At 48.6% G+C, this 24,937-nt stretch overlaps 1 protein-coding gene across 1 annotated transcript; it reads left to right on the forward strand.

Annotated features, from left to right (window-relative positions):
* The first annotated feature begins 2,071 nt into the window (after positions 1-2,071).
* Positions 2,072-24,265, forward strand: DBT (dihydrolipoamide branched chain transacylase E2). The gene is made up of 11 exons (XM_037051328.1): positions 2,072-2,141; positions 3,568-3,691; positions 8,393-8,468; positions 9,534-9,715; positions 12,105-12,226; positions 14,644-14,860; positions 15,289-15,455; positions 19,551-19,628; positions 20,812-21,003; positions 21,142-21,213; positions 22,903-24,265. Exons 1-11 carry the CDS (start codon positions 2,091-2,093, stop codon positions 23,068-23,070), a joined length of 1,449 nt encoding a protein of 482 aa, XP_036907223.1. The 5' UTR covers positions 2,072-2,090; the 3' UTR covers positions 23,071-24,265.
* Positions 24,266-24,937: the final 672 nt, after the last annotated feature.

A 24,937-nucleotide genomic window follows, 5' to 3' on the forward strand; every position in this document is an offset into this window, starting at 1 on the left:
ACGTAACCGACCAACCGATAGCATTGGTATCACCTAGAACCTGTGACAAATGCAGAACCTCAGGCCCTACCCAGTGCGGTAGAAGTGGAATCTGCGTGTTGATAAGATCCCCCGCTGATATGAATGCTCTCATTACAGTCTGAAAAGCACTGCACTAAAGAAACTCATGCACAGGCACCGGGAGAAAAAAGATCAATAATGCAATATGTGCACTTTCAGATCTGGCTTCTTTGATTTAGGGTTAAACTTCGGTTCATCCACATGAAAGCATGTATCAGTACTCAGGTCATTGTTAAGGATGAATGATACTCCATTATACGGATGTACACATTTTGTTTATCCATTCACCTGTCGAAGGACATTTGGGCTGTTTCTAGTTTTTGGTGGTTATGAACAATGCTGTTACAATTGTTCTTGTACCAGCCTTTGTGTAAATGTATGTTTCCATTTCTCTTGGGAAGACGCCTAGGAGTGGAATTGCTGGGTCATAATCATTTTTATTCATTTAAAAAGAGATGAAATAAGTTGTCTCTTTTGCATGAAAGGATGAACTAGTGAATAGGTGGCATGTCCCCAGATTTTGGAAGAAAAGAAAGGAAACAATACTAAATTTGGAAGAAGTAATTCATCGAGGTAGAAAGAGGGCAATAAAAGGAAATGAACTAGATATTTTCTTGAGAGAAGATAGAGTTCAAAGGAACTTTAAGAGGAAGAAGGTGGCATAGGGGCCCTAGGAAGAAAAAAATCCCTTTTAAGGCACAGCTACTTTATCTTTTTATATAAACACATGCATGCAGCATTATCAAATATGTTAATAGTGCCTATAAAGTGCTCTGTTAGCGGGAAAGTTAAAAAATCAAAGTTTTTACTATCCCAGCTTTTCTTACAAAGGTAATCATTTAGATGTATTGCTTATGTTAAGGTGTGTGTGTATGAAATGCACTGAGAGGCAACTGAGGCAAAAAAAGAAGGGTGAGTTTGGATGATACTAGAGAGTGAATTTGTGAAAAAACTGAGATTTTTGTTTCACAGCCACTAATCTTCAATATTGAAGATTATAATGTTCTCTTTGCTCCAGTTTTTTTTTTCTACCCTGTAATTCTTCAGACAATCTGTGCAGATTTTCATGCCCCTGAAAGAGGCAAGAAAAGACAAATGCCATCCTGGAAGAGTGAGTGTGCAAGCTCTGTTCTTTTCTGTACTGGTTCTAAATTTGACATTTAAGAGGCAAGTAAATCGTTTATATGTCTCTGACCTGTATTGCATGAGCTGGGCAGTTGCATCTGACAACACTCTCTAGGAAGGAAAGATCGTGTAAATAACGTTTATTTTGAACGTTAGGGTAACCTTGTTCATCTTCTGTGGAAACAAATGGAAAAGTCCATTCCAATAGCCAAGAACACTCGGATAGATGTAACAAATGCTAATCATTGGGAAATATTTCAAATAATCAAGGCAGCTACAACATGTTCAAGCTGACGACACCAGGTGCTTTTCTACTCATCCTCAGGTCTATGTCACATAACTTTCTCCAGGTAAGTGCCTTTCTTTTGTGTTCTTCGCCCCCCCCCCCCCAAAAGATTCTATTTCTTTATTTTTAGAGAGGGGGAAGAGAGGGAGAGAAACCTGAGTGTGTGGTTACCTCTCACACGCCCCCCACCGGGACTGGCCAGCAGCCCAGGCATGTGCCCTGACTGGGAATGGATCCTGCGACCCTGGTCTCCGGCGACTCAACAGATACACTGAGCCAAATCAGCCAGGGCCCTTTGTGTTCTCCTAACACTATTTCCCCCCACTGCAGGGACTGCAAAGATGACCGTTGGTGCACATGCCCCACATTGTCCCCTAAATTAAATTTGGACGGTTCTCCTTCCCACTTGTTCCCCGTCTTCGCGCTTTTACCTCTGGGTGGGCTTGCCAACCTCCCCCAAAAGTCCCTCCTGCCCCGCCCCACTCCCTAATTGGCTGTCTGGTGGGCCGCTCCTTCTCTCTCATTGGTCCCGTAGGGGGGCACGTTTCCCGGTTACCAATAGGTGGTCGGGCAAGGGCCACGCCTCCAGCCGCGGAGCAGCTGTCATTTCCGGAGTAAGATGGCCACAGCGCGCGTGCTGAGGACCTGGAGCCAGAGTGTTGGGCGGCGGGTAAGCAGACTGGGGCCGAGCTGAGCTCGGGAGGGAGTGAGTTGTCCGCAGTCGTCCGGGAGAGGTGTGTTAGTTTGTCCCCCGCGTGCCGTGTACCGGGCACGGGTGATGGAGAGGTGTAGGGACGTACGCAAAACCCCGGGCAGAGAAGGTGGGGAGCCGACCCGTCCGGGCACTCACTCCTCCCCTTACCCGAGGGCGCCCCTGGCGTGAGTCGGTTGCCCTCCCGCTCCATCTACGGCCGAAGCGCAGCTGGCCTTTCGTTGTACAGCATCTGGGTGCTGGGCAGTGTGACAGGCACTAGGGATACGGAGGTGTACAGTCACTCAGCATTTATGGGGCACCCACTGGGTGCCAGACGCGATACTGCGACACCTGCCCCCAGCAGCAGAGACACTTGCTCAAGCCTCAGTTTTTGGGCATGCCCTTGTCTCCCACGTCTGCACCAGTCTTTCCAAACTTTTTCTCACTGGAGCTTTGACCCACCACCGTCTCCCTTGAGATTCCCCAGTTTCACAGTCTTTCAGCACCAAACAATTCACAGCCCTTAAGTGCAGTGTTCCATCCGATTGGCATGGCGTTTTTTACCCTCCGGGTGACCTCTCCCCTAGATCTTTCCCTAGTGGTTGACCCCTAATCTTTTACAAAGCCTTTCCAGAGCCCAGCACACACCAGCTATTGTGCTAGGCATTGAGGATGCAAATACGAACAACACAGCCACCATCCCTGCCCGCCCAGAGGTTTATTACAGCCTTGTGGTGGAGGACAGAGACAGACATTAGCCAAACAAGTACAGCCCAGCATAAAAGTGCTATGATGTACCCTGGCCAGTGTGGCTCTGCTGGTTGGAGTGAGCATCGTCCTGTAACGGCAAGGCTGCAGGTTCAGTTCCCCATCAGGGCATAAACCTAGGTTGCGGATTTGATCCCCAGTTGGGGCGCGTACGATCCTGGCCCAGGCACATATGGGAAGCAACTGGTGGACGCTTTTCTCTCGCATTTATAGTTCTCTCTCCTGCATTGATATGTCTCCCTTTCTCAAAGCAATGGGGAAAAAGAGCTGGGATGGGGCAAGGGCACACAGCTCCAGGACCACAAAGGAGGGGTCGTGGTGGTCAGACCAGAAAATACTGCGTAACTTGGTATTTGTGAAAGAGGCAGAAGAAGCTGTGCTCAGCAGCACCTTACTAGGTACTGGCCGCCCTCCTGTGAGAGCTGCCGCCCTTGGCTTCTCTGCCACCAGCTTCCTGATACTTGTCTTCCCGTCACGGACGCCATTGTGATCTGGGCCTCGATAATTTCATGTTGTGTATATTGTGATAACGACTGTTCTGCTTTTAGAACACTTGAAATTCAACATGTACTTCCAGAGAGAAGCCATTAAGATCATTTATCACAGCTTTGACCTTTGTGTTTTTCATCTCTAGGTTTGTGTTCGCTACTTTCAAACATGTAATAATGTTCATGCTTCGAAGCCAAAATATGTACGTTTCGTTGGTTATCCTTCATTGAAGTATAGTCATCCTCATCGATTGCTGAAAACAACTGCTGGTGAGTATGGTCAAAATAGCTGATATAAAATAATGTTTTGTATTTTACTCAGTAGTTTATGTTAATTGATTGTAGACTTAGTAAAGTAAAAGAAAAGTTGCCCTTTTTTTGAAGATTTTTTTTATTTTTAGAGAGAGGAAGGGAGGGAGGAGAGAAACATCCATGTGTGACAGACACATTGATTGGTTGCCTGTCACATGTGCCCAAGTGGGGACCTAGCTGCAACCCAGGCATGTACCTACCCCAACCGGGTATCGAACTGGCAACCTTTGGGTTCACAGGCCAGCACTCGATCCACTGAGCCACACCAGCCAGGGCAAAAGTGGACCTTTTATTTCTAGCTTGGCCCTCCTTGCTCTCTCCACATCTATCCATTTCTTATTTTCTCTGCACCTCACCTCCACCCCATTCCCCTGTCACACACTTGCCTGGGATACGTGTGTTGTCACCCTGTTGGGAACGGTTGTCTTGGGCCATCTCTCCTATACCATCTGACCCATCTGAGTGCAGCAGTCAGCATGGAGACGCCTTTCTTGCCAGGGGCGGTGGCTGACATCACGGTTTGCACCCTCACACTCCCTGCAAGGGAGCATGGTTTGTTGGAGGAGACACTGCCTCGTTCTGCGGGACGCTGTGATGAAACCAGCCTGGTGTGCTCCTCCAGAGAACGTGCCCCGGCTTTCACCATTGAACTGCCCTTCCCCAAGGCTTTCTTCCCTCTGAAGAACTGGAGGCCGCAAGCGTCTGATGTGCGGGGACTCTAACACCGTTTTTCTGGTGTTCTCTTTAGTTAGAGCCCTGATAAAAAAAATAAATTTAAAAAAAGCCCGGACTTATGTTACGTGAGTAACCTCCACATGTGAGGTGCCTTCGTCTGTGCTAACAATGAAAGGGGATTCAAGATTTTTCTTTTCAAACGCTGGCCTTTTCTTAGAGGAGAGAGAGGCTGTTTGAGCTCCAGAGTCTAAGCAGCTGTCCTGAGTGTTGGGTTCCCGACCTACCACCCTGGCTGTGCAACCTGAAGCAAGTCGCTGCCGCGGTCCAGCCGCAGCCCATCTAAGGGTCCTCAGGTGAGAGTAGGCGTCGGCGCTGGGTAACAGGCAACTACACAGCTCAAAGGCAGGTGAAGCACTGTTCCGTTTATTGCAAGTACAAGCTGATTTTTTATATTTTCATTTTTGGCATAGGTTAACATTTACAGGTGTACAGCATGATCAGTTAAGCAGAAAAAATCAATACAAAGGTAACTAGGAAAAGTACGAAAGTTCCCATAGTTTCAGTTATGTTAAACAAAAGTTATTTTGACCAGGAAAACCATTAATCAGACAATTTGAAATAGTTCTATGTATACAGTTTAAATGTCTTATTGTTTATTAAAGTTCTCAGAAATAGTCATTGGCAACAGGTACGCTAGACTGAGCAGAGGTTAGGAAATACACTATAAGCCTTTGTAATATCTAACTTAGCTATCTATCTTGCTGTCTAAAATGTTTTTTGTATACTGAGGACTCTGACTCCTTGGTAGTTGTTTCTAAGTGCTTAGTTTGTAATAGCTAAGCAGCTTCTTCTGTTTTTATGCCTGTCTAATTCTAATTGATATATATTCCTATTCAAGGTAAAGGAGGGGCTGTTACTCTAACAACTCTTTGACAACCAGGGGCTATTTTCTAAAGGGGTTTTTTGCTATTCTATGAGGCAGTTCTGTGGGAAAACATATTTTTCCCTGAACTGTTCTTTCTTGGGTGGCTTTCACAGGAACAAATAAGTAAAGTACGATGCCTTAATTCAGCCAGGGTGATATTGCTTAGGACTTGAGCCAACTGTTGTTTTTTCTCTGAGAGTGGTCATTAATTCTAGGAGATTCCAAATTATCAGAAGTGTAAAGGTTAGAATACTAAGAAACAGTAAGAATAAAAGCAACACCATATATCCACTAATGCCACGTCCGTCCTGCTGGAAAACGCTTCTGTGAAGCCGTCATCTCCAAGTCGTGACTGTGTCAACCGACATGGCTAGAAAATGCTTCTGTGAAGCCTTTGTCCCCAGGCCGTGACTGTGTCAGCTGACCTGGTTAGCATCGGATGTGGCAAGTCGCTTCATGTCCTTCTGTGCCACCATCTGGAAAACTGGAGTGGTCATCGTGTCTGGCCCTTTGTGTCGTCAGGATCCGTTCATTCCACGCAGACGGCTCCTGGCCACCTGCTGTGTGCCCAGGCGCCGCCCCCGGAGCTGGGATGAGCTCTCTTCCAATGGACCCCCATGTAGTAAGCAGTCAGATCGGAAACCTGGAGTTGTCCCGATTCCTGTCTCCTCTCAAAGGAGAGGAGGGTCATCAGGGTCAATGGATTTTGCGTCTTACGTTTCTTAAATCTGTCTTCTCCTTTCAGACAGCTTCAAAGATACATTGCTTCCCACTTCAGCTTCTGCCCCCGCATGGCCCCCTCACTGCTCTCTCTGCCACCCCGTCTCTGACTTTATTTGCCACATCCTCACCAGAGAGAATTTTCTTCTAAAATTGTAGAAAATCGCAGACGGGACTCCCTCTCATGGTAGGGAATAACAACCCTACCGTGACCGAGCGCCTTAAAGCAACAGTGATTTATTATTTGCTAGGATTTGGGGCGCTGGCCTGGCTCACTGCTGCAACTGCATTTGGCTAGAGGGTCCCCTGGGCTGCCGGGTCCACAGCAGCCTCACTCAGGTGTCTGCCAGTTACTGTTGGTCTCTGGCTGGGGCATCTCATCTCCATACCACAGGGCCTCTGTCATCCTCCCCCAGGTAGTTCCCTGTAAAAGAACATGGAATGACCCGTTGCAAGGCAGCATTTCAGGACAGACGAGGGAGGAGGTGAGAGGTCTTCTGAGGCCCGGGCTACAAAATGTACACACTTGCACTCCTGCTGTGTTCTCTGGCGCAGAGCCAGTCCTAGGCCAGTGTAGACTCATCTCTCAAGGGGCCAGCTGCAAAGATTTGTCGAAGCATGTTTATTTACTCCTGGCTGCTGATTACTTACAGGGTAAACTCCAAACACCTGGCCCTGGCTTGGCACAGAAGGTCTCTTGAAGCCTGGGCTGATTCCTCGCCACATAGAACTGTCTGTCACTCCCCGCCCGTGCTGGACGCTGTCGCCTTTCATGCTCTTGCACATGCTGTGCCTTGCGTAACACGACTTGGTGTGGGGGTGTCCTGATGTTTGTGCTTGTGAGTTTGTGGTCACTCGGGCCGCTTTCCAGCTCTTTCTGCCCCCCCGTGTAACCATTCTTGAGCCCAGCGTATGGGCCTCACTTCGTCTTTGGGCAAAAAAGTCTTAAAACTAGAATTATTTGCTGACTCAAAGTTAAGGGCTTTTTAAAAGGCTTTTGATACTTCATACCAACTATTTTTTGGAAAGGTTCCAATTTATACGATAGCAGCAGGCTGAGAGAGGGCCCAACTTACTAGAAAGGAAACAAGAGCCTCCCAAGACCCCCATATCAAAGATCCACTTTGTATCTCTTTACTGCTAACTTACCTCCTCATATTTATTAAAGAAAAGCTTGCGCCCTGGCTGGCGTAGCTCAGTGGATTGAGCGCGGGCCTGCGAACCAGACAATCGCGGTTCGATTCCCAGTCAGGGCACATGCCTGGGTTGCAGGCCGGTTCCTTGCAGGCTAACTACCAGCAGGGGATGCACAAAAGGCAACCATACATTGATGTCTCTCTCCCTCTCTCCTTCCCCTCTAAAGATAAATAAATTAATTAATTTAAAAAAAAAGAAAAGAAAAGCTTGCTACCCTAGTCCTCTTGTGTATTTTATAAGCAACTATTATTATGAACAGCCTAAAAATAGAAGCACACTCTTGAATCAGTTCAGAGCCATTTGTTAACAAAAATACTTACTTTCGGGGGAATAATTACCATAACCTATCATTGGCATCCAGGTGTTATAAAAAGAGGTAGCAGTTTCAAAAGGGTTAAAAAGTGGAAGCAGAAAAGAAAAGATTCAAATTTACTGATAAGTTGGCAGAACACAGTCTGGGCAACTCTTACTTTTCATTGAGTTTTCTACCAAGGCATCTGCCCGACCTTGAACCATGTAGAATGAGAGTATGGAGTCAAAATATGAACTTGGAAGAGATCTCCAAGCAGGTTGTTGAGGGCTATTTCAGTATTATTACATGAAGCAGGGGATCCAGTGCGGTCTCCCGTAGGACAGTATTGTGTCTCACGGTCTGTCTGTTGTAACTGTCCCCAAATCCCATTTGTCGGAGGTCTCCCATGCCCTTGAGAAAGAGCGCCCTTTTGAAAGTTGGAAAAAGCCAGTTCTGCGGCAGTGACAGTGGGTCTGTGTCACCGATTAATTTATTTAAATCTCTGAGGGTTATGAATGATGATTATGCAGTTCCAGATTATGACACGGCCCTGGCCGGGTTTCTAAATGGGTTGGAGCGTCATCCCAATAGGCCAGGGTTGCAGGTTCAGTCCCCAGTCAGGGCACAGACAAGAATCAACCAATGATGCATCAGTAAGTGTTACAACAAATCAATGTTTGTCTCTCGCTCTCAGAAAAAAAGAAACAAAAAATTATGAAATGCTTTTTTTAGGTGTAAAATGGAATAATTTCTGCCTCCTCTTAGGAATCTTTTCTAATTTTAGGTGTAAAAGCATCTCTTAGCAACACATGACATGTTTAATGAGCTAGTTTCTTTTTTTTCTTTGAAGTTCAACAGGGGCAGATTGTTCAATTCAAACTCTCAGACATTGGAGAAGGCATCAGAGAAGTAACTGTTAAAGAATGGTGAGTTGTTAGTCCTGTAGATAAAACTCTACTTAAATTGAGAAACTTCTTCCTGCAACATGCAACGCGCGTTGTAAAACAGGCGGTAACACTGTTTGTCTTGTCTGTACGCTAGTGACGTAGCTCATCGTGCGTCAAAGATTTCCACTCGGTGTCAGTTAATAAGGATCACTTTTTTCCTCTTTTTAAAAGCCCCTTTTACTACCCTCCCCTCATTTCAGCTAAAAAAAGAAATGTTGACCTCTAAGAGGTGACATTTATCAGTGTACTTGTGGCTTTTCTGGAGGAGCAGGATTCCAGAAGGCCTCCTTCTGTTCTGGAAAGGAAGTCCCCCAAAGTCCTTTCAAACCTCATTTGCATGTCACCAGTGAGCTTTTATTAGGGACGGAGGACTGGTTAAGACAGGAAGACAAGGAGTAAGAATAATAGAGCAATTATGTTAATAAGAAGTTGATGGTAGTAAGTCAGAAATATGCTAGGTACATCAAGAATGGTATTAGAAGAGACATCGTATGTAGTATTTCAGGTTTGGTCTCGCCTGTTCTGCCTGGTAAAGCGTACTTAAGGTGACCACAGGATGAAGGAATTGATATACAAGGGCAGACTGAAAGAACTCTAGAAAGAGAGACAGAGAACTCAAACCAAACTTCATGGAATTACAGATGTGTATTGGGGACATCAATTTAAAGTTGAATTCTAGAAATAAAAGGCATCCCTTAGAGTTTGAGTCAGATTAATATAAGACAATGAGAAAAAATAACACATTTGAAATACTTTCTTAGAACTTCCTCCTAGGAGTGGCCGGAGCAGAACACGTGAAAGTTTAATTACATTTTTAGAGTACAGATCTATGAGTGGTTTTTATAATTTTGGTATTTCTTGGAGATACACCAAAGAGATTCTGGAAGTCATTATCATAGTTTCTGAAACCTTCTCTGGTGCACCGTCTTGGACTGAATACGGGACTTGATGGACTCCGACCTGATTCAGTGTGGCACTTACATTGTAGGGTCATCCGTGTTCACAGTTGGTCACGCAGCAGGGTCTGACACCTTTTTCTTTCAGGTATGTGAAAGTAGGAGACACGGTATCTCAGTTCGATAGCATCTGTGAAGTTCAAAGCGACAAGGCTTCTGTCACTATCAGCAGTCGTTACGATGGCGTCATTAAAAAACTGTATTATAACCCAGACGACACGGCCTATGTGGGGAAGCCCCTGGTAGACATAGAAACGGAAGCTTTAAAAGGTACTGTACATGTGTTTCTCTCTTTGCCAAGTCGATCACTGCTGTCCTGTTGTCGTGGGGACCAATCAAAAGTGATGTTTACTTTTAATAACTTACAGGACATCAGGAAAACAGGAAAGGTCCTTTGTGATGCTTGTCTTTGGGCCCATCATCATGTCAAAACCACGTACAGGAACAGTTACCTGGTGGCCAGGTCCTGGGACCACAGCATTCCGAGGAGCAGCAGGCTCTCCGGAATGAGAGACTCAGGGCACTGGTCGCTAATAACCGAAGCCGTAGCATGCAGAGACTGACAGAACAGAGTAGCTCTGTCTGCTGCCCATCCACACGGCACCAAGCACTCTCACTGGTGGTGGTTGAGAAAGCCAGACGTCGTGAAGTACGTAGGAGAGGAAAGAAAGGAAAGAAGGAAAGTGAGACTGGAAAGCGAAGAGACGCGTTTTCAGGGGGAGCAGCAGCCTTGGAACTTGGGAGCGCTGCGTGTCACACAGCAGAAGTCCGCTGTGAGACAGTTAACAGAAAAGCTAACCCGGCCTGCTCCCGGGGGGCAGACCGCTGGCTGTCCACCCCCGAAGGTCCAAGGTTAGCTCATCTAGGCAACAGCTTGGACCCCGGAGACTGTGGGAAGCTGTGACATGGTCTCAGCCAGCAACCTCCAGGAAGTGCTAGGGTTAGGACAAGTCTGCTGTGTAACTCAGGGTCCGAAAGGGCCGCATTACACAGGCTCTGCAGGCGGCACGAGAATGCAACAGCCAGCGTAATGATCACGCTGCACAGCTTAGCAGGCGTTTCACGCTCATGACTGTTTTTTATCCTTACGACGGAGCCAAATTTAGAACTCGAGGTCCTGTCTTTTACCCACAGTGACAAGCTGCCTCCAGAAGCTGGATGATGGCTTACGGAAGCCTTTCTATAGGTTATTTAATTTCTGTTATAAAAGCGAGATGTCGCAGTCTAGAAATGTATCAAGTACAGAAAACCAAAAATAAGAAGGCCCATCCCTTCTACTCAGAGATCACCCCATCAACACATGAGCGTTTGCCGCACCAGACACTCACCTGGTGAAACTGTGCCGTGAACTTCAGGGCCGGAACCCCAGTCTGGCTGGAAAGAGGCGTTACCAAGGCCGTGACCTGGTTTTCCTTCTGTCCTCTTGGGTTCTTAACTGAGAGCTCCTGTGATGAATGAGAGATTAACAAGAGAGAAGCAAGTTTACTGACACGGATACCTTATGTAAAGGAGAGACAGGCAGCAAAAAGTAACTCCCAAGAGGTGGTAGAATTCTGGCTTAATATCATCTTAATAGGGAAGGGGGCGTGGGGGAAATGCACGCGCCTTAGGGGAGAGTAAATGATGTTCAGGAAGGACAACGGGCCATTATTTGCTTAGAACGGAATGTCAACACAAACTCAGTCGCCTACTGATTTTCAGGGGGGTGGCTTCCCGTCCACAAATCCCTGCAGAGGTTCTGCCCCACAGGGTTGACTTCCTAGCATCAGGCTCTGACGACTAAATCTCTCAGAAACTGCTTGCCAAAGGACTTGCGGACAGCCCTAGGTTGTTTCCTGGCACCAGCACTCTCAAGTCAGAGAACAAAACCCCCAAAGGGGCACTGGCCGTGGGAATAAAGTCTTTCACGGGATTCCTCAAGCCGTATTCAGAGCAGAGAAAAAGTGTAAGTGCCGTAGCCTCTTAGGAAATCTAAGAGGACAGACTGCCTCTCAGGAAAGCATTTCGATCCGTCACAGACTTTCCATGATTTGTTCATGTAATTTACATCACATTTCATTATTTCCTGCTGTGTATAGATAGACATGAAAAAGCTATTAGGAAAGTGTTTATTTAGTCATTTATTTTTAATAAGATTTTATATATTTATTTTTAGACAGGGGAAGGGAGGGAGAAAGAGAGGGAGGGAAACATCAGTGTGTGGTTGACTCTCACGCTCCCCCTACTGGTGACCTGGCCTGCAACCCAGGCATGTGCCCTGGGTGGGAATCAAATCGGCCACCCTTTGGTTTGCAGGCTGGCACTCAATTTACCGAGCCACACCAGCCGGGGCAAGAGAGTATTTAAAATACAACGTGTTTTAGACTTTATGGAAGAAGCTGTCATTTTGTAACTGGTAGCTGGCTACACAATTTTAACAGGAATGAAATAAGCAAACGCCAGGTAACAGACATTGGACACCACCAGGTACCAGCATCCCCCCCCACACACACACACACTAACTCTGCTCGTTTGTTTTCATTCTGAAGTAGCCCGACTGTTACGCTTTTTGACTCTAAAGGTTAAGTTTAATTTACTTATAGATTGTACGCCACTGAGCTTGTTTTTCGTGTCATTTTTTTGACCCTCCACTAAAGAGTAAACCTTTATGTGCCCCCAGACTCAGAGGAGGACGTGGTGGAGACGCCCGCCGTGCACCACGAGGAGCACACGCACCAGGAGATAAAAGGCCGGAAGACGCTGGCCACGCCCGCCGTGCGCCGCCTGGCCATGGAGAACAACGTACGTGGGCTCAGCAGTGAGCGCGAGGTCCCGTGAAAAGTGCATGTTCCTATCTGAACAGTTAGCCCACCGTCCCTCGATGAGATGGCCCCAGGTGGGAATGAAGAAAACAGGAAAATGCCCGGTACCGAAGGTGATGGCTACCCGAAGATACTCAAGAGAAATGAGCAAAACTTTGTGAACTTACTCCTTCGGCTAATGGAAGGGCGTGATTTTATTAGTCCTCCCTAGAGACCAGTGAGGAGGCCAGCGCCGGGAAGCGCTGGTAAAGGCTGCTGCCTCCTGGCAGGGCCCAGAAGCACAGACTGAGACCGGGACCGGGTTCCTGGGGTGGACACACGGGTGGTCTGTCCACTGAGAGAGTGAAGCCCTTTCCTGAAAATGAGTGGAGGGGAGGGTGGAGGCGGGGAAGGGCCGGCAAGGGTGTGGTCTCCAGGCTGGGCCCTGGTCCTGGGGGCTGGCCTCCCCTTCCTCTCTCAGCCCGTCCTCGGTGCTCAGCCCCAGGCGAAGGTGACTCCGAGGCAGGTGATCTGTGTTTAGGTGGCATTTCATTGAATGGTCACAGCCCTGGGAGGTTAAGGGGGCTGGCCTAAGATACGAGGAGGGCCAGTAACTGGGCAAGGTCACAAGGGAGGGCAGCCTTGGGGACTCCCAAACCCGCTCTGCTGGTCACTACACGCTGCCTCAGCGGCCACTGCTGTCGCTCCTGGAGCACTCCTGAGTCAGCTACGGGCACGCACCCACACACCCTCACAGTACCCCTCGAGTGGGGTTGGCCTGTGCCCATTTTGCAGAGGTGGAGGGCCAGAGAATTGATTCAGTTGCCTGCAGTCAGATGAGTAGCTGCCTGGAAATTTGAACACAGATCTGCCCGGTTCCAAAGTCCAAGTCTTTCCCAGTAGGTCCCACCACGCAGGGTTTTTGCTTGCTGGCTGTCTGTTTTTGGGAGAAGTAGTTAAGGCACAGTGAGAAAAACAGGTGTTTGCATGTTAGAAATCTAAGGGTCATTAAGATGTTCATCTCCCCGCAGGTGGTTATCTGACCATTGTTCCAGAAACTGTCCCAAGGAAATAATCAAGGGGACAGTTTTCCAAGTGCTTTGTAGCTCAGAATTAAAAAGCACACGTGTTCAAAAGCAGGGGAAATGCTGTGGTAAATTATGTTATAAACCCTAAATGATGCTTTATTAGCCATTAAACATGTTCAAATATGAGGACCATTTAGCATAAAGCATAGAACACTAGATTGGTAGAGCATCAGATGACCTTCATGTTGCTTTGAAAGCTATAAAGCATTTTACCAATGTTTTTCCTTAATCGTACGGAGAGACCACCTGTGGGAACATATGGCTTGGCCTTCTGGTGCCACTTCCTGTGCGAGTGTGTAACAGCGAGAGTATTTGTATAATTGCCAGAAGTCCAATAGGAGATTTATGATCATAAATCATCTTTTTTTAGTTTGCAGTTTGCATATTGAGTTTGATTAAAATGAAAAAACCAACAACATTTATAGTTGTTTATAAAGACATAAAAACTGTTTGAATTCTCAGAGTTCATTTGTTGAGAGCGAAAGGTTTCCCATGTGAAGTCCTTTACGAGTGTGAAGTCGCCCCGAGAGAGGCCCCGATACAAGTGAAGCAGCCCCTGCCCCAGAGACTTGACCGCCACGCACCAGGCATGAGGGCCGCGCCGGCCCTAGACAGTCAAGTGCAGTGAGAATGCATCCTCTCCATGACCAACATAGGGCCTGCTTAAACACAGCAAGGCCACGTGTGTTTCCAGAAAGCATTGCGAGTGTGCAGTGGAAAGTGGAACGCATTGTCTATCATTTAGTCTGCAGAAAGCAATAATAAAACGCATGTACATGACCCTGAACTTGGGCTGAGGAACTCACCTTCCAAATAGACCTCAGTAAAACTGATTGCATTGCTTCGTGGTGATCTTTCTGGAATAACCCTCGGAAAATACCAATGTAGGAGAGTTTTTGTGAGGGTTATTTTAACTACACGTTTACTGGTCTACTTTTGTGGTATTTAACTCTAAAATTCTTAGTTCTTATACAGTTTCAAAAAAGAGGAAAAATCAAATAAGAATTGTGCCCAAAACTGAGGAACAGTTGACTGTTTGAAAAGTGTGAGGTTTCACAAACAGGCAGGAATTAGCTGCCCCGTAGACTCTGCGCTGTTGCCTCCCGGGCAGGTGCACAGGGTGCGTGAAGGCAGCGTGGTCACTCAGGAAGGGAGCCGCCGCTCACGGCGCTCTGTTCGGGTGATGAAAACGGTATTTCTTTATACCCCAGCTTACCGGCAGAGGGTCCTTTTTTAACCCGTGGTTCATTAAATTCCATTTAGAGAACTTAATGATGGATTTATTTTCGGGAAGTTTTATTTTTTAGCGCTGAAATGTGTCATTTTTTAGATTAAGCTGAGTGAAGTGGTTGGCACGGGAAAAGACGGCAGGATACTTAAAGAAGACATTCTCAACTACCTGGAAAAGCAGACAGGAGCTATATTGCCTCTGTCACCGAAAGCAGAAATCATGCCGCCTGCGCCCATACCGAAAGACAGCACCATCCCCGCACCCCTGTCAAAGCCTCCGGTGTTCACAGGCAAAGACAGAATCGAACCTGTAACAGGTATTAATAATGGCATGTAAGGAAACTGTGTAATTTGTTTGTGGGAAAGCCCCCTCTGCAGATTCATGTATACACGGCAACACGGTGCTTTTTAGTGAGCTCTCAGAACTGCTTCTGACTTGTTACGCATGAGCTCGTCGGACGGTAACTTGCAGAAAGGCAAAAGTGCAGGAGAGCCGTTGGGTGGGGACGTGACCTGCATCCTCTAGAACCTTTACACTCACAGCCTTGGAAGCAGGTGTCTGTTGTATTACTGACCTTGGCCCTGGGCTTCAGCATTGAAACTGGCGGCTTTCAAGTTCTGTGGTGACGTAGGCAGTTCCGAGAGGAAGCCTAACTGAGAGCGAACAGCATTAGAGGACCTTCTGTTTTAGGTCGCAAGCCCAAAGGGCGGGAGGACCGGGGCTTTCACGCGGACTGTCTTGCAGGCTTCCAGAAGGCCATGGTGAAGACGATGGTGGCAGCCCTACAGATACCTCACTTCGGGTACTGCGACGAGGTCGACCTGACCGAGCTGGTGAGGCTGCGAGAGGAGCTGAAGCCCGTGGCTTCTGCTCGTGGAGTCCGACTCTCCTTCATGCCCTTCTTCGTAAAGGTGAGGCTTCACTCAGGTCCAACAGGGTCGAGGAGGACGTTTTGATTTTGTTTTCCCGATAGCCGATGTGTTAACTGCGGCTTTGAAAACGTGTTGCTTTTCACCATATCACCCAGGAGAACGCCCCAGTACAGTTTCCTGGTTCCACAGGAACAGATAAAACTCAGATATTCACGTCCCACTTTTCCCCACCGCCTCTGTGGGCTGGGTGAGCCTGGTCCTGTCCACCAGGGAGGCCCTTGCTCCAGCGAAGTCCTGGTTTGACAGAACCGAGACCTGGCATTGATTTTGCATGTCACTGACATACAGTTGATTTCACATACTCTCCAGACTCACATTGTGTCTCCTGGAAATCGTTTTTTGGTTCCAGGTCTNTCCTGGTTCCACAGGAACAGATAAAACTCAGATATTCACGTCCCACTTTTCCCCACTGCCTCTGTGGGCTGGGTGAGCCCGGTCCTGTCCACCAGGGAGGCCCTTGCTCCAGCGAAGTCCTGGTTTGACAGAACCGAGACCTGGCATTGATTTTGCATGTCACTGACATACAGTTGATTTCACATACTCTCCAGACTCACATTGTGTCTCCTGGAAATCGTTTTTTGGTTCCAGGTCTCAGGACCAGCATAACAGGGGCCAGACCGTCTGCCGACCTGAGCAGCTCACGGTCAAGCTCATGATAACCAGCACTTACAAAGCTGTCACCTGGGCCAGACCCGCACCAGGCATGGTGCATATGGGGTGTTTTAATTCTGAGAGTAACCCTGCCACTCCCACTTCCCACTGAAAGAAACGGGCCGGAGGAGAGAGAAACTAAGTTTCCAGTTCCAGTCTGTTTGACTCAAAATGCATACTGTTGTCTCTAACTGCAGAGTGGCTTCCCTCCTCCCCCTCCCCCACACTGTGCCAACCCTAGTCTGTCAGTCAGTCTATCATTGGGATTCTTTTCAGTGGTTCCCCTGCCTTGCCTTCAGGGTAGTTTCTAACCTGCTGAGTGTGGCGCCCAGCGACTGCCCACTCTGCTGCCTGCCCTCCGGCCGTCCCTCTGCTTTAATCAGATTAGGCCACACCCGGCAGCTGGACTGCGCAGCTCCACCTGCCCTGTGCCCTCCCACCGGGGCGAATCCTTGGGCCTCCTAAGTATCAAACTTTGTTCAGGTACGGTACCCTTTGTTTCCCATTGAAATGCGTCTCCGTGTGTTACAAGTGCTTACTCGGTGGTTTTTCCAGTGGACGCTGAGCCTCCTTAGGCAGAAACTGTGCTCCTTTACCTCCACCTTTTAGCAGCCACCCCAACAAGCAAACACCAGATGTGATAGATGTCAGTTAATGAGCGTGGACTGGATGACAGCTGCAGCGTCTGATCTGCAGAGACGGCAGCTGAGACTCGTGGATGAGATCCCCCAAGCTGTGTGTGAGTGAGAAGACGAGAAGGCTCAGGGTTTCCCATCAGTGTTTTTGAGAGGAAGGGAGAAGTTGGGTTGCCAGGACAAAGGACCAGGGTAAGTGGGGTCAGCCGTCCGGTGATAGGAAAACCAGGGAAGAGCCACTTGGAAGCAGGGTGTGTCTATCGCTACGTAACAAACCACCCCCAAATTTAATGGTTTGCAACAACAGCCATTTATTATTTCATTTCTCACGAGGCAACAGGTGAGCAGGCCCAGTCAGCTGACCTTGGCAGAGCTCACTCCTATCTGCAGGTAGCTGGTAGGTTTACTAGGGCTGCTGCTAGTGTAGGTGGGCCTCAGCGCGGAGGACTTGCTTCTCGCCCGTACGTGCCTGGCATCTCCCCAGCGTAGTAGCCCGCGCGGGGCCTCCCGATACTGGCAGGGACGAGGAGAGGAAGCAGAATATAAACACCTTGTGCAAGCTCTGCTGCGTGGAGGTTGTTCTTAGCTCATGGACCAAAGCTGGTCATATGCCCAAGCCCAGAATCCGCTCTCGAGAGCAGTACCACCAGTGAGTGTGGGTAGGGAGGGGCAGGGCAGACTGGGGACACTGGTTCAGTCTCTCACACCAAGAGAAAGGAAGAGTGTTTTCAGAGGGGACCGGACAGTGGTCATCTGCATCCCAGAGATCAAACAACAGTGAAGGGGGCAGGCCACTGGACTAGTGATGAAGAGGTCTGAGCAGCCTCAGCCAGAACTGATTGAATAAAGTATCGCTGGGTGGAAGCTTGCTTGCAGTTAGTTGGGGAAGGAACAGTATGGGGGAGAAAAAAATGATTTTTCCCCTATTCATCTAAGTTCTTCTGACGAGACTAATGACCAGATTACATGAGACAGATTAGCAGAAGGAAAGGACCGAACTTGTGTCATATGTGCATGCAGGGATTCCGTAGGCATGTGAGGCCTGAGGGTGGTGTTTAGCTTCGGCAACATCTCAGCTCAGGTGGGAAGGGGGTTGGTGGGGTGGGGGGAGTGGGCTGGACTTCAAAGGGCAGGAAGGCAATTCACATGGACACAAAGGTTCTGTAAGTGATCACATGATCTCTGGGACCCAGGCGGGACTTGGGTCAAACCGGTCCCTGCCCCTCACACCAGTTCACACCGAACTGTAGGGTGGCAACCCCCTTCCCGGAGTAGGCCCTACATCTGGATGTTTCCAGGCAGTTAGTGGGGAGGTCCGAGGCTTCTCCTGAGTCTCTGTTTCTTAAAAATACCCAGCATGAAATAATCAGTACCCCCCAAAGAGAATGTTTTGGGGTGGCAAACTCTACTTCCCTCAGTGGAAAGTGAGTTAGAGGAGACTCTAAAGTGATCTGGTGAAAGGCAGGCAGGACAGAGGTCCAGAGGGCGGGTAGTGGTTGTTGGGGAGGGTGACCCCTGCCCCCTGCCCTCTTACACTCTGTTAAGGAAATGCCAAGAAGCTTTGTGGGTTGGGGACAGGAGCTGTTGGGGATGGAAAATGTAAAGTCCCTGAGGGGGAGGGGTATAAGAGCAGGAGAGGGGACCACTGTGTTTCCGCCTGGGTCCCTCCTACTGTTGCTGGCAACAGGTCTGTTTCAGAGCAAGGAGAGACCAGCTGTTTAATGTATTGAATTGGTTTTATTGTTATTTTTCTTCATTGTTTCCATCTGAATGAAGTACCTGATCCTTGTTTTGAAAGTAAAATTTAGTATGCTTTGTTTCACAGTAACATTTTTTTCTGCCTGAACAAGTTTCAGAATATGTGGACCCTACTTTTGCCCCACCCTGTAGTTATTTTGAAAAATATCCTTTTTAAATTTTAAAAAAACAACAACACTTTTTTTTAGCCCTGGCTGGGTAGCTCAGTTGCTTAGAATGTTGTCCAGTATGCCAGATTGCAGGTTCAGTCCCCAGTCAGGGCAGGTACAAGAATCAACCAATGGGCCCTGGCTGGCATAGCTCAGTGGATTGAGCGCGGGCCTGCGAACCAGACGATCGCGGTTCGATTCCCAGTCAGGGCACATGCCTGGGTTGCAGGCCGGTTCCTTGCAGGCTAACTACCAGCAGGGGATGCACAAAAGGCAACCGTACATTGATGTTTCTCTCCCTCTCTCCTTCCCCTCTGAAGATAAATAAATAAATAAAATCTTTAAAAAAAAAAAAAGAATCAACCAATGAATGCATCAATAATTGGAACAACAAAGTAATCTCTCAAATCAATAAATAAAAACTTTTTAAATTTTTCAGTTATGAAAATCTTCCTTGATGTTTACAAGCTGCTTGGCTACTTTTTTTTAATTAAAAGATTTTGTTTATTAATTTTTAGAGAGAGGAAAAAAGAGGGAGAGAGGGAGAGGAAATATCAATATGCGGTTGCCTCTCAGGCGACCCCCACTGGATACCTGACCTGCAAACCAGGCATGTGCCCTGACTGGGAATTGAACTGACAACTCTTTGGTTCACAGAGTTGGCACTCAATCCACTGAGCCACACCAGCCAGGACTGCTTGGCTACTTTTATCTTTGGTTCTTAAATGGTCAGGCTGGCCTCTAGGTACACGCAGTCTGGAAACTGAACTAGGCACAAGCAAGCGTTCCCTCCCTTCTTCTCCACGCCCCTCTTAGTGCTCGGAACCCTCCTCCTTCCTGAGTAAGGAGCGCTAACGCCGCCCTCTCTCGCTGTTGACCAGGCCGCCTCCCAGGCTTTGCTGCAGTTTCCCATCCTCAACGCTTCCGTGGACGAGCAGTGCCAGAAGGTCACATACAAGGTCAGCTGTGTGTTGTGAAAATGTCCTTGTTCTAAACAGGACGGTGCAGTGCACCTATCTGTTAGATACGCGCCTGTCCCATCTCACATCGCTGTCCCTCTTAGACTAGAATTCAAGGTAGGGGAGGGGACAGAAAACCGCAGTACACTCTGTCATTGCTGCTGCCAGGCTTCCCGGTCGGGGATGACAGTGTTCAGACACACAGATCACCATCTTTCAGCCTTTTGCTTTTGGAAACGTAAATGATGGAAAGTGACGATGCTGAGGCGATGGGTTGTATTACCCATCCCTACACCCTTCTCTCCAAAAGAATGGCCCCTCCAAATGGATTTCCTGCAGCTTCTAAAACAAGAGTAATGTCCGTGAGGACAGGAAGGAAAGTTTGAATTCTGCTGGAGCGAACTCTTCCGTTCGGGGTGCAAGTTTATTAAGGTAGAGCCATTGGGGGCGCTCATTCTTACCGATGTTCTCGCTGGAAACGTACACGCGGGAAGCGAGCTTAGACGCTCTGACGGGCTGGATCCCGGTCTCCCCGTGTGACTGACACAGTCCCCTGACCAAGCGGAGGTTCAGACGAGAAAATGGTGACGTTTGTCTTCAGCCCCAGGCCTTGCGGCAGCTTGCTGTTTACACTGACACGGGCGTCCTTCCGGGCTGTCACACGCTTCAAGTTCACGTCTGTGGGACTGTGCGCACTGCTGGTTTAACTCTGAACCTCGCACAAATTTAAACTTGTTTCTTTCCCATTCAGTACCTTCAGGACACTGTCACATGTCAATAAACATGTAACCGTTCAGTTACCCCAGGGGCCTCTGGTGAACACTGTGGTTGTCCTCAGCTTCTCAGAGCTGCGGACCATCTGCACTCAACACCCCTGCATAGTCCCCCACACTTCTGCACTTGTCTCTGCAGCACAGACATTTATAAACGTTGCTACGTGCCGTTAACTGCCCTCCAGAAAGCCTTTGGCAGCTGACATTGCCACTAACGACGTATGTTCTCACCGACACACACAAAATTATTTTTTTCAAAAAGAGCCTTTTGACATCGTTTAGAAATCGTTTATGTCACAGCACTCTGGTGAAACAATTTGGGTGGTTGCTTTTACACGGCGGTGGAGGTCGTCCTTTCCCGGAGGAGTGCCGGCTCACACACAGGCCTGCTGTGGGGTTCTGTTTTCCAGGCCTCTCACAACATTGGGATAGCCATGGACACCGAGCAGGGCCTGATCGTCCCCAATGTGAAGAACGTTCAGATCTGTTCCGTGTTTGAGGTCGCCATGGAGCTGAACCGCCTCCAGAAACTGGGCTCGGTGGGCCAGCTCGGCACCCCCGAGCTCACGGGGGGCACCTTCACCCTGTCCAACATCGGCTCGGTGAGTGACGCCCACTCACACTTCCAGGCCGTGACCGGCGACCTACGAACAGATGCTCTGTGAAAAAATACCAAACTGATCGCCATCCGTTCCTCGCAAGCTTAATGTTCTACTCTTCCTTTTCTGTTTGCGTTTCAGATCGGTGGCACGTACGCCAAAGCAGTGATATTGCCACCCGAAGTAGCGATTGGGGCTCTTGGATCGATTAAGGTACGTTTTTGAAATAACAAAAAATGAGTTTGAGCAAATCGGGGAAGTAAACACGAAGGAGAGTGACCATTTCTGGGGTTTTCGCTCGCTCGGTAGGTGTGGAGGTGAGCCGATGTTTCTGGGCTTGCGGCTCGGGGGCCTCTGCGGGGGTTGGGGGTGCGGGTAGCGATCTGCGTGTTTGTCTGAGGACGCGCCACCGCGGCTTCTGCCTGGCGCTGGGCGTCTTATGGGGGTTCCTAGCCAAAGCGAGTTATTATTTAGAACCAAGTGAGGCACTGTTGGGGACGTTCTTTCTCACACTTTTTTTCTGTTCAAGAATGATTAGGAATACTAGTTTAAAGTGGAGATCTCTTGGCCTTGGGCACAGAGTCCCCAGAAGCTGGATTTTTTAAACCAAAGCCCAGTAGTTTCAACAGAGGGGTGACCTGTCTCCCTGTTTTAGGAGCAACCAACGTAGAACCAGGGCTGCCAGGGTTGTTTCCCTGGCCGTGCCCCAGAATCCGGGCTCCTTGAAACAGATGCCTGGCCTCCTGCCGCATCGACCGAGTCAGAGTTTCGGGGCGGAGTGGGGGCATCCCTGGTAACTCAGGGCGCGGATCCCCCAGAGCTACAACGGCGAGGTCCTGGGTGCGTTTCTAGACCGGCATTGCCAATGTCAGTGTCACGGCATTAACTTGATGTTGGCCTTCATGGTTTCAGAGCCTTTCTTCTTTTATTTCGTTTATTTTAGTAATTCACTTCATATATATATTTAAAGTCTGCATTGGGCTATAAATCTCGGGGGGGGGGGAGTAGGTCCTTCACCGCAGACAGACGGAGAGCGACGGTTCCCAACTGCGTGCCCAGCGTCACCAGCGCGTGGGTGGCCTCTTGCTGCACTCGCCCAGCCGCCGCCCAGCCGCCCCCCAGCCGCCTCTGCTCCCTGCACGCCTGCCGTCCCTGTCCCTGCTCCCCTCTGTCGACGTCTCCGGTGTCCACATGCTTGTCCCGTCACTGCCTGAGCTGAACGGGCCTTGCCGAGGCTGCCCACCCTCCACGCCTCCGCTCGCCACCCCCTTTCCAGCTGCGGTGCTTGTTCTGTCCCAAGTTTCATGGTCTGATACACTCTAAGAGGGCCCGGCACAAGTAACACCCCCTCTTCTGTTACAAACTCTTTTATGACAAAACCATAAGCGTGTAATCCTGTAACATATCACACTCAAGCACACCGTAAGGCATTACAGGTAAAATGTTCAAATTAAAACTATAAGTTATTATACCCCCCTTACTACCTTACCAACCACACACACGCAGGCGTTACTTCTGCCAGACCGTGTGTTTTTCCTGTGTATCTCAATTCTGTCTCTCCCCATTAAAATGTTGACTCCAAGAGGGGGGGAAGGACTGTCTGTTCTGTTAACTGCTTTACCCCCAGGGTCGAGGGGAGTGCCTGGTACGTAGCAGGTGTTCAGGAAACATTGGTTAAATAATTGAAATCTGAGAGAATTTCCTGGGCATATGGAAGTTATACTGGGAACCGGACCTGCCGGGCTGGAGACACGCACTCAGAGAGCAGGCCGGCGAGAGCTGGCAGATTTTGGAAGTCGTTCAGCACGGCCGTCTCCTCCGCGCTGCAGGGGACTTGCCGCGCCTGGGAGCACGTACTTCCCACGGCGAAGGCTGACTTCCCACTCTTTTCTGCGCCTCCAGGCCCTTCCTCGATTCAACCAGAGAGGGGAAGTATATAAGGCCCAGGTCATGAACGTGAGCTGGTCAGCCGACCACAGGATTATCAATGGGGCTACCATGGCTCGCTTCTCCAACCTGTGGAAGTCCTACTTGGAAAACCCGGCTGTGATGCTGCTAGATCTGAAGTGACACCCATGACACGCGGGAACTCTCTGAGCTTCCAAAGACACGTAGAGCCTAGCTGCGCCCGCACACGTCCCCCTCGACAACCGTGGCATAGCCGGTGTGTGTTGGGTGATTAACGTCCTAAGGCACAGTGCTAATTACTATTCTGATACCCATTCCACTGAAAACCAACAGGGGTGTCCCAGTTCTCCTGGGCTGTCCCGTTTCATACGTCACATGTGCGACTTCCCGACGTGGTGCTGCGGTCTTCGTGTCAATGGGCCACAACTGACGAGAACAACAGAATGCCACTAACGATGGCAGCAGCCATGGACGTATCTGCCCCACTTCCGTATCTTAAACTGACGCAACGAATCTTTCTGGTTGCACGTAGTTGGGAGAAGGAATGTGTGTACGGAAGTACTTTCCATTTCCCCACCAAAATGCCATTTGATGTATAAACTAAGTGCAATTACACTTAGCGCCTAAGAAATCAGGGGTCTGTCACTGCAGACGTCGTCGTCTGCAGATGCCTTATTTACGCAAAGCGGCCCTGGAGAAGGGCAAGCTGCGGGTGGGCCTTAACGCCCAGGTTCTATAACCAGTGAGGGAGAGGGAGGAGTCCAGTGGGTAACTGTGTTCTCCATTAAAGTGAGAGAACAAATCTTGTGTAGAAACGAAGGCATCGGGATCATTTGCAGAGAGACCTGCTGTAACCCAGAAGCAGCATCGTCACTAATGCCAGCCAACATTTTGGTTTGCATTCAGGGGACCAACTGCAAATCCAGTTGTTTCAAATAGTGTCTAAAAAACTTCAAGTGAAGTTTTATGATAGGGGAAAAAGTTGTTTTAACATGTATTTGATTGCTTTAATAATGGAAATAATGTTAAAATAACGATTGGCCCTGGTGGGGTAGCTCTGTTGGTTGGGGCGCCATCCTGACACCAAGGTTGCAGGTTCAATCCCCAGTCAGGGCACACACTAGGGGCGACCCCGATGATGTATCAGCGAATGGAGCAACAAACCAATGTATCTCTGTGTCTCTCCTGCCCTCTCTCTCTCTAAAAGTCAATAAATAATTTTTAAAAAGAAAGAAAACAGTGGGTCAACTGACCGTTGTTATTTTTTAAATTCAGATATTATGAAGAAAATAGCCATAATCCTACCATTATTAACATGTCAATCAATGCACCTGTATACATAGCTATTCTTTTTATAGAAATGAAATCATACTATACTATTTTATAATTTTTTTAGTTTAACATCACATTATGGGTAACTTTAGATGTCAATAAACAATTCTACATGATCATACATCTAAATGGCTGGAAAGTATTATTGTGCGCATTTATTAGACATGTAAATATTAAACATCACTGTATACTGGGCAGGTTGCCAAGCACTGGGTGTAGTGCCCACCTCCCTCATGGTCCGTGCCTGCGTGGGGGTTACGTTCTAGTGGGAGGGACTGATAGTAAATTATCATGAAGATGAAATGGAATTATACCCGAGTGGAAAAGCAGGCCGCTATGAGAGCCCCCCGCGGAGGTTGCCGAGCCTGTGGGGGGTCGGCAGATGGCTGCACTGCAGATAAACCATTCCCCATTAACAGCATTTACAGGGCCATAATGAAGAATGCCATGATGTAAAAATGTCCTCCTCACCTGAAGAATGTGCCACCGGGAGAAATGAATATGTCACGCATTCCCCCGACTGTCAGCATCACTGGTTCAAGGTGTTCTCCACATTCCCAAGAAGCCGTTCCGTACTTCTGCGCCTTTGCTGGGAGAAAGCCCGCGCGAAACTCCCTTCCCACTCCCGACCTCCGCGGCTCCCCACATCTGCACGGGCCTCTCTCTCCCTCCTCCTGCTCTGCTCTTCCTGGGCCTC

This window comes from Sturnira hondurensis, unplaced genomic scaffold, assembly GCF_014824575.4.
Source record: "Sturnira hondurensis isolate 20B ecotype Veracruz unplaced genomic scaffold, ASM1482457v3 Scaffold0007217, whole genome shotgun sequence".
Lineage (NCBI taxonomy): Eukaryota > Metazoa > Chordata > Mammalia > Chiroptera > Phyllostomidae > Sturnira > Sturnira hondurensis.

What these genes read in the sequence shown, in the direction of transcription:
- DBT (XM_037051328.1), top strand. Translation starts at nt 2,091, where the DNA reads ATGGCCACAGCGCGCGTGCTGAGGACCTGGAGCCAGAGTGTTGGGCGG. An exon ending in CCCTGTCCAACATCGGCTCG is followed by an intron (nt 21,004 to 21,141) that starts GTGAGTGACGCC and finishes TTTGCGTTTCAG; the next exon opens with ATCGGTGGCACGTACGCCAA. An exon ending in GGGCTCTTGGATCGATTAAG is followed by an intron (nt 21,214 to 22,902) that starts GTACGTTTTTGA and finishes CTGCGCCTCCAG; the next exon opens with GCCCTTCCTCGATTCAACCA.